The sequence below is a fragment of the Microtus ochrogaster genome, chromosome 6 (genome assembly GCF_000317375.1).
Source record: "Microtus ochrogaster isolate Prairie Vole_2 chromosome 6, MicOch1.0, whole genome shotgun sequence".
In the NCBI taxonomy this organism is placed as follows: domain Eukaryota; kingdom Metazoa; phylum Chordata; class Mammalia; order Rodentia; family Cricetidae; genus Microtus; species Microtus ochrogaster.
Window position 1 is genome coordinate 62,751,072 of NC_022013.1, and position 9,203 is coordinate 62,760,274.

The 9,203-nt window shown below is 39.7% G+C and overlaps 2 protein-coding genes across 4 annotated transcripts in view; one reads left to right on the forward strand and one right to left on the reverse strand.

The window, feature by feature from the left end:
* The window catches only part of Appl1 (adaptor protein, phosphotyrosine interacting with PH domain and leucine zipper 1), a 40,918-nt gene extending 39,080 nt beyond the window's left edge, over positions 1-1,838 (forward strand). Inside the window, exons 20-21 of the mRNA XM_026779987.1 lie at positions 61-150; positions 1,509-1,838. Of these exons, the coding sequence (XP_026635788.1) occupies positions 61-150; positions 1,509-1,655 (237 nt within the window). The 3' untranslated portion in view covers positions 1,656-1,838. The remainder of the gene's footprint in view (positions 1-60; positions 151-1,508) is intronic.
* Asb14 (ankyrin repeat and SOCS box containing 14) overlaps positions 1,269-9,203 on the reverse strand; it is a 23,289-nt gene continuing 15,354 nt past the window's right edge. For 2 of the 3 annotated variants that reach the window (XM_005348689.3, XM_026779724.1), the window contains 2 exons: positions 8,555-8,708; positions 7,141-7,925 (listed from right to left, as the gene is read on the reverse strand). In XM_005348689.3, coding sequence (XP_005348746.1) covers positions 7,747-7,925; positions 8,555-8,708 — 333 coding nt within the window. In that variant the 3' untranslated portion in view covers positions 7,141-7,746. Of the gene's footprint in view, positions 1,587-7,140; positions 7,926-8,554; positions 8,709-9,203 lie in introns of those variants that run through there. The other variant, XM_026779725.1, reaches the window with a different exon arrangement.

Genomic DNA, 9,203 nt, shown 5'->3' on the forward strand with positions numbered 1-9,203 from the left:
AAAAAAAAAAAAAAGTTGTTTCCTATTTAACATGCTTATTTTATTTCCCACCTCTTTTAGGATCGTAGAGCATCAGAAAAGCAAAAAGAAATAGAGAGAGTAAAAGAAAAACAACAGAAAGAGCTCAGCAAACAAAAACAGATTGAGAAGGTATTCCTTTATGTGAGATCGATGACTAATTCAGCACTGTGACTCTCAGACAGTTTCCAAATGGAAGTCCGTTTCTACCTCATAGCCGGATGATTCATTGCCTAGTAGGAAAGGGGGACCTGAATTGCATAGTAGCTGCCATGAAATAGAACATAACTTTCTGTTAAAGAAACATGCCAGAATTTTCGTATATCAATAATAGACACAGTTGTCTTGCTGAAAGCCAAATGACTGTGAACGGGAAAATACTTATATTAAGCATCAGTAGGAGTGTCATATTCACATATGTACACACACACACAAGCATACATACAAATATGCATGCATACTGCATTTAGCACAGGTTGGTCCTGGAAACCAGACTGGGGTAACAAGGGAATGAAGAAAGGACAGACATGTGCACAGAAGAGCTGGGATGAGGAACTCTTCCTGATGGAGTGGTGCCTCCTCCTGCACAGCAGCCCCAGAACCCAGAGTTTCTTATGAACGGTTCTTACAGAAGGGTGAGCAGGTGAGCAGTCTGTAGGGCTCTATAGGGAGCAGTCTCAGGTTGGAGTCATTCCTGAGGTTGGAGGAGGGACGAGGAAGCTGTTTTTTACACACCGTCAACACAGACAAGAAGGTAGCTTTGCCATGGGTTTAAGACACTGTAGTCCTTGACAAGCTGTGCTCATGTCAGTAATATGCATTCCCTCAGCTTCCTCCATTTTCCCTACAGCACACCCTACATTTGTGTGTGTGTGTGTGGTACTAATGATTAAACTTACAAAAGGGTAATTTAAAGTACACAATTTTCAGAACCAAAACTTGATTAGGTGATTCTATTAAGGGTGGTGGCATTGATGCTAGAAAAACAAGAGAGAAAGTAACTAGGGCATACATATGTGAAGAGACCAGTAAGAACTAGAAGTGAGTTGGATATGTAGGTAAGATCTGAGAAAAGAATATGACAAAGACAGCACAGAAGGACAGCTTAACTGAGGGAGTGATACCTGGAGAGGAGCAGGGAATGGGGTGTGGAGGACAGTTTTACTCTCTGACTATACTGAGATATGAGGATATTCAGTACTTGGTTATTAGCCATAGAACAAGAAAGGGAGGATAAAATAACACACATTTTTTTTGCATGTTTGTTTTTATGGTATTATTCATATGATGCCAAAGTTCACCCTGGTGTCTCATTTGCTGAAAATACTTAGCCTTTCTTTTAATCAGATTACCAGAATTAAGCATGTGACAGGATTGGAGTGGCTCTCAAGTATAGTAGAAGTACATAGAAAACTAAGTCTAGAACACCGTGTAGTTTTCCATTTGACTGCTGACAGTTAACTTAGTTTCTTTTTTAATCTTTCCACCAGGACTTGGAGGAGCAGAGTCGGTTGATAGCGGCTTCCAGTAGACCAAACCAGACTGGTTGTGAGGGCCAGGTTGTTGTCCTTAGCAGTAGCCAATCAGAAGAGAGTGATTTGGGAGAAGAAGGGAAAAAAAGAGAATCAGAAGCATAATTTTTTGCTTTTTGATTGATTTTCCCCTTCCCCTGGAATGTGGCACAAGGTAACCATGTTAAAAGATCAAGGAGACTAAGCTTTATATTTGCTGTTTCAGCTTCACTTAAGAAAGACTAAGCATGATAACAAGTTATATTGAGCATATCCTTAAAAAATAAAATACTATGCATTATCATCAAATTCTGCTTACCTAAATAAGACCTGCTTACTTTCCTGTAGTAGACTGCTGAGAAATCATACTTGTTCAAGACATTTTACTTTGTGAATGCTTTTTATTTTGCAGTGTAATTGGCTGTCTTCATAAGAAATCATTTATTCTTCAGAGTCTGACATTGGTGTGTGTGCTCTCTCCCTTTCTTTAGGAATATCTTGTTGGTAGTGAGGGAGTGTTCAACCAAATGAGCTTAAAATCCTTTCTGTTGAGAATTCTACAAATTTGCTAATATTCTAACAATATTACGTGTGCAGTAGGATTTGTACAAAATCACTAGGACAGTGGCAGATGGTGCTCTTGATTTCAAGGCACTTTCTGGACTTGCTCCATGTCTCTGATGTACTGTAACATGGCATAGGAAAGAGACTCAAGTGTCTTTGCTGGTGTTTGATGCAGTCCTTGGTATTTTGTCACCGTCTTCTCAGTTCTCAGGTTGGGACTTTACTTATTGCTGCAGAGCAGTGAGGGTTAGAATTTATTGAAAGATTTTTGTTGTTGTTCAGACATTTTATATTAGAGTTGACATGTAAAGGGAGTGTTATAGAGTGATACATTGTATTTTCTGTATTGTGAAATAATTTTTTATTGATAATAAGTGACATTTCAAAAGATGTTGTATAACAATTATGTTTACTGCTTAGAATAAAAATGTGCAGTTTGGTTTAGAGAACATAATCTTTTAAATTTCAGACTGATAATCCCTGTATTTTCATAATCCCACATTTTGATAATGAATTGAATAGCCACTTTATATCCACAAAGGCAAATAATTTATGAGTGTAGAATAATTTGTACTAATTATTGTAAATACTTTTACTTTTCAAATGAGCAAAAGATCTAATTCCATGAAAGACTGAAAAGGAATTGAACACCTCATATAGTATAGGACCAAGGAAGGAGTTAGCTTGCTACCAAGGTTGACATGTCCCTCAGTTCATCTTCTGTCAAACCTTTCCTCATTCAGATTTTAATCTTTGTTTATAGATTTTATTTTCATGTGTTTTACATGAAAAAGTGTATATATATATGTATGTGTATAGGTTAAATATATTGAGTAAAGTATTCTACATAGTCATACATTTATAGATTTTCAAGAGGTTAACCACTAATTTCACAAGTAATTTTCTCTTAGTTCTGAATTGAATATAGCTCAGTTTCACACTCTGTAAGTACAGTTTTCTGTAGTCATGAGATAACTATATATATATATTTGATCATGATACTGTTTTTAATTCATGTGCCAAATGGGACTAGTGCTTACTTAATACTCTTTAAACTTTTATGTTACCCAAATATACAGTTAATAAGTAGCAATTTATGGAGCCCATTTGGTTAAAAGTCTGTTTTGTACTTTCTAAAGGGAATGCTTTCACTTCAGTGTTTCCTTCTTGTTAAAACTAGAAATTGCTGTGCTCAGTACTTGACTACTTGTAGCAAGTCTTGCTTTAAAGATTTTTTTTTTTTTTGGGAGGGGGTTTCGAGTCAGGGTTTCTCTGTAGCTTTGGAGTCTGTCCTAGCTAGCTCTTGTAGACTAGGCTGGCCTTGAACTCACAGAGATCCGCCTGCCTCTGCCTCCCAAGTGCTGGGATTAAAGGCCTGCACCACCACCGCCCGGCTGCTTTTAAGATTTTTGAGATTGGTAAGGTTTCTGACTTTTATTGTTGGTTTTGTTTTGTTTTTGTTGTCTGTTTGACTTTAGCAGTGCTGGGGATCAGACCCAGGCTCTCATATATGCTAAGTAAGCCCTCCACACTGAGCTACGTCCCAACCCAAGTTTTCAGTTTCATGAAGTGTTTTCTTGATATAAGATGTCCTGCGTACTGCAGGGGAAATCTGTTTTACAGTTAGAGTGGTCACCGTCAGGAGACAGCTTTAATTTCTGCTGCTGTGTATGACAGCAAAATGTTGTGATATGGATAAATATTCAGGCTAGGGGTGAGAGTTTTCTAATTCTTTTTAAGTCACGTTTCATAGGAATTCCCACAGTTGCTATCGCGTCCACAGGTCAGACCAGAATGTGTTCTGATGCCCAGGACATGTCCTGAGTGGACTGAACATTTTCCATGACCCAGCGTCTGTTCTGCCGCTGTTAAACTGTAGGGATTTTGCACAACAGCTTTAGTCAGCTCTCCTGCTTGAAGAAAGCTGCCTGTGAGCTTCTTCTAAACGTCAATGCTGATCTTGTTCTGTTGTACTGTCCTCTAAAATCTCTCCCAGCTTCTTAGAAATTAACAAAATTTCTTTAAAAAGGAAGAGAAATTTAGCCTACTTAATTCTACTGTGCATTCTGTTACCTATATTGACAGTACTTACATAACTATGTAATAAACTCAATAGAAAATCACTTCCTTCTGTATCCTTGCTAAAGACTTGCTGTAAACTTGATAGAGACTGAAATTGAAATTGTACCTTTGAACAGAGTCCCTGAATCTCTGAAGCTATTCTTGTTTTTGTCATGTATTTAAAGACTACTTGGTGTTCAATTTCAAAAGAGAATTCCTAGCTCCACAGTGTTGGAATGAGGAAGTAGCCATTATTTCTGAGAAAAGAATAGTAGGATGTACATAACATTGTAGGCAACGTGGTTCCGTGTGGTGAACGCTTACAAACTACTACAGGAACCATGCTATTTACAGTTGGAACTGACCATACTGGCAGATCCTGAAAGCTACCATATTACAGAATCTTCTGACATCTGAATGAAATGAACATATTAATTTGCTTTTGTTAACAAGTCTGAGCATTTGTAGTAAGCAAACTTTTCATCTTGTTTTTAGCAAGTTTGATTTATATCTCTATAATGAGATTTTTATTCTACATTAATAACAATGTTTGAAAACATTTGTTTGAAACTAGAACCATGGTGAACTTTTAACCAACCTCTAGCTACACTTGTAAGTAACTGACTTCAATTAATATGGATATTGGGGACTAAATGATAATTAATGTGTAAGACTGCTTTGTATATTTTGTGATTTTTGTAATGTAAATAAATTGATTAACTCTTATTTCACTGATGATATTAACCAACTGTGCAGTGTACATATAATTGAAAATCATGCAGCATCTCTCTTTAAAATTGGATTTGTGATCATGGTATAGCTTGTGGGGCAGAGAACTTATTTTTTCATTTGTCAAAATAGGTATTTGCTGACAGGGCTTCAAGAAGTATGTTGTTGGGTTTTTTAAATGTATAATAAAGTCCATGATTTTTTTTATAAAGACTTTATGTATGAAATATTTGCTAGTTACTCTGAATTTTATTTCTCTGAGTAATTTCAGATGTTTCCAGTCTGGGGCTGGAGAGATAGGTTAGCAGTCAAGAGCACATATTCCTCTCCAGGGCTTGAGTTTAGTTCCCAGCGGCCACAGTAGATGGCTCACATTTGCCTGCAATTTCAGCTTCCTTCTAACATCAATGGGCATTGTGCTCACATGCACCTCCTCTCCCCCACATCCCCACATTACATATATATTCTCTGTAAAAAGACTACAAAAGTCACGGCCAGGTATGGTTGCGAATACTTGTGATGTTACCTTCTGAGAGGCAGATGCAGGTGGATCTCTGTGAGTTCCAAGCCAGCAGAGGTACTTAACTGAGAAAAGACAATCCTCAGTGTCTGCTATTTTGAACACTAAGTTGCATTCTTATTATAAGATCAATACACAGTTTTAGAACTGGGTATATTTCAGTTACTTGAAATTTGCACTAGCTTCTAAGGCAAGCCTAGTAGCCTACGATGGCTTTGAATTCGAGGTCCTCCCCCTCTACCCGTGAGTAGTTTGGATTATAGGCATGTGCTACTGCATTTGGATGAGTTTTTCTTTTTTATTTCTAATTACCTTACAATTCTAGCCATGTGTTGAGAAAAGATGTTCAAATTCTTTGTGTGTTTTGGTTTGTTTTTTGTTGTTTTCCTGAGACAGTCTCCCATAGCCAAAGCATCCTTGAATTTACCATGTAGCTGTGGATGACCTTGAATTCTTGATCCTCTGCCTCCATCTTCCAAGAGCTGGGATTACAGACATATACCACCATGCCTGATTTCAGAGCTACTTTAAAATTTATCTTTGCCAATTTCACACATGTATATATTTTAATTCTATTTACCCCCCATCACCGCCTCTTATCCCCCTTCCGTTCCTGCTGAGCCTCCTTTTCCTCTTAATAAGTTCCCCTCATGCAAGTATGAAGACACGTCAGTACAAATGTAACAAGTAAATAACCTACTGGAGTTTGAACCACTTCCCAGGGTTACACCACCGAGGAAAGTGACACCCCTTTTCCTCAGCAGATGTTAGTTACCAGTAGCTCCTTGAGAGCCCTGATCCATGCTGGGTTTATTTATTTGTTTGCTTTATTCATTTAGAGAGGTGTGTGTGTATGTGTGTGTGTGCATTTGTGTGTGTGTGTGTGTGTGTGTGCATGTGCATTTGTGTGTCATGGTTTGTATGTGGAGATCAGAGCACAACTTGCTGGAGTTGATTTTCTCCTACCACTGGACTCTGGGGGTCAGATTCTGGCCATCAGGCTAATGTGGGGAGGAGCACTTTTCCCCTCTGGCACCACAGTGGAACGCTGGTGTGCTCCGTCTTGTGCAGATAGCTACAGTTTCTGTGAGCTCATGTGATCACGATGACCATGGCAAGTACAGTGTTTCATAGCAACCCTGCCCATCCTTTCCCTCTGACTTTGTGTGTTTCCTATCTTTTACATTTTTATTTACTTTTTACATACCAATCCCAGGGCCCCCTCTCTCTTCTCCTGCTCTTCCCACCCTCAGTCTGCTCCTCAGAGAAGGGTAAGGTCTCTCCTGGGAGGTTGACTAAGTGTGTCCCATCACCTCATTGAGGCAGGACCATGTGTGTCCCATCTCCCCCCACACCCCACCCCTGTGCCTAGCAAGGTGTCTCTCCATAGAGAATGGGCTCCCCAAAGTCAGTTCATGCATTAGAGTTAGATCCTGGACCCACTGCCAGTGTCCCCATCTACTGCCCAAGCCACACCACTGTCTCCTGTATCAGGGCCTAGTTCGGTCCTGTCTGACCCATAGCAGGATCTCTGCCCCTTCTGCTGTCTTCTGAGCCCCACAGGGGGATATTATCAATGTTTTATTTAAGGCCGAGCACTCAACAGTTACTTATTCTTAGCATTTTTATCAGTTATGAGTCTTTACCTTACTTGACACCTACCAAAAAAAGAAATATCTCTGACCAAGGCTGAGACTAATTTATGAATATAACGTGTTTAAGAGGCATTTTGAGAACATGTTCATTTAGCAAAACAGCAGCAGGATTCTTCCTAGGGCTTATGACCTCTGCAGCCTGGGGCTTTAAAAACTACCACACCACCTCCCCCAAAGTAACCCAGGGTTATAGGACGAGGCATGAATGAGTGAGTCAAATCCAATCAGAGAGCAGTATGGTAGCTCATCGCATTGCATCAGGGCACAGTTGCCTGGCAGTTCAGCACTGTCCCTAACATAGAGTCCCGGCTGGGTAAGACAGTGATAGTCCCGTATCCTGCCCCCAGATGCCTTCACAGAAGCTCCAGCTCTAGGAAAGCTAGCCAGCAAGGAGAAAAGTTCCAGTTTGTTTCTTGATATCTTTTGTGTCCTGCAACCAGAGTGCGGGATGTCTTCAGCAATATCATCTCACTGTTGAGTCATGGTGGGCAGTCAAGAGTAAGAGCAATAACCTGCATTGTCTGAGAGACTGCTGAACCTCTGAACAGAGAGGAGTCCCACACAGAATGACTTTTTACATGATGTAGACTACACTGAAGTTTTAATTGCTGAGCAAAGAGAAAGCCATTTAAAACAAAGCGTGAAGAAAATATTGCAGATTATACCTTTTTCCTCCAGAATAGGTCTGTTACCAGGTTCCTGAAAAACTCTCTTGTCCGTAAAGGTCATATTCTTTGTAAAGGACGTAAGCTTTTAGACGGTTGGGCAATGGAAGAAATGACATGAAGACAGGGCAACGCAGACGTAACCGTCCCATACACTTCCGGATCTTGAGGCGGCACAAGTGTTTTAGAGAACGCGGGTTTGCTAAAACAGAAAGAATCACTTTGTTTTTTGGTGACTGAGGGCTTAGTTGGCAAATTATTTGATATCTGTGTTAATAGCGTTTGTTTGCCATACTGTCTGTAGGGCAACAGCTCTTCAGTTTTCATTGCTGTCCTCTGTAGTTTCAGAAGCATAGTTGTGAGTCTGACTTGGTGAGACTCCCAAATCTTTCAAGCACTTAAATATCAGCTCCCCCATCCTGTCTTTTGGAATTGGCTAAAAGTTCAAAGATCACCCCAGGAGAAGCAAGATATAAGAAAATCTTATTTTGACCCAAGGAAGAGAATTCATTTGGGGAGAAGCATCATTTTATATGCTACAGGGTTAGAATGTAGCTTTTCCTCTTTCTGTTGCCAGTTCATAACTTCTAATTCTTGGGTGTGTATTGTTCCCCATAGCCATAGGTTAAATGGATTGGGGGAAAAGTGTTATCTGTCCATAAAGTAAGTAATTAGATTTCATTTGATGGGAAATGATCACACATTATGAATAGCACAATTAAAGACTAGTATTTTTTTATTCTTTTTAGGTCAACCTTTTAATCAGAAGAATGTTCTAAAATAAAGTAGATAAGTGTTTTGGTAAGAATTTTCTATAAGAAAGATACTTACTCAAGATCAAATGTATTTCTGGCCAGAGCTTCTGTTTTTCAAGCACAGCTTTCAGTTTTGAGCAGATTTGCACTTGATCAACATAATCAAGCAACACACGGACAACTTTTCCCGAGAGATGCTGTAGCCATGACAAAGTTATGACTTCGCAGAACTGAGAGGAAAACAAGCAGAAAGCAAGTAAAAGAGCGCTGAGCATCCGCGCTTTGGCGATGTAATGAAAAGAGCACTAAACTCAGTGCATGAGCTCGCCTGACCTCAGTGTGGCCCCGGAGCCTCACAGGACAATGAAGTTTGGCAGGTAGTTACCTGTGTGTGCTTCTTGGCTGTCTGCAAAAAAGACGGCCTTGTAACTAACAGTTCTAGCCATCAGATGTGAGTGGGAGTCTGGGTAGTTGGAATGTGGGTGTGTGTTTCTCCTGTTAAACACAACACTGTCTAGTTGGAAGATAACTTAGTTCTGGATCTTGTAGAAGAAAAGAATGAGACACTTGGGTTATTTTTAAAAGACATTTAGTATGCGTGCATGCTCACGCATGTGCATGGATTGAGGTCAGAGGACCATGTTCTGGAGTTGGTTTCTCCTTCCACTGTGTGGGCTCTAGGGATCAGACTTGGGTCACCAGGTTTGGTGTTAAGCACCTTTAGT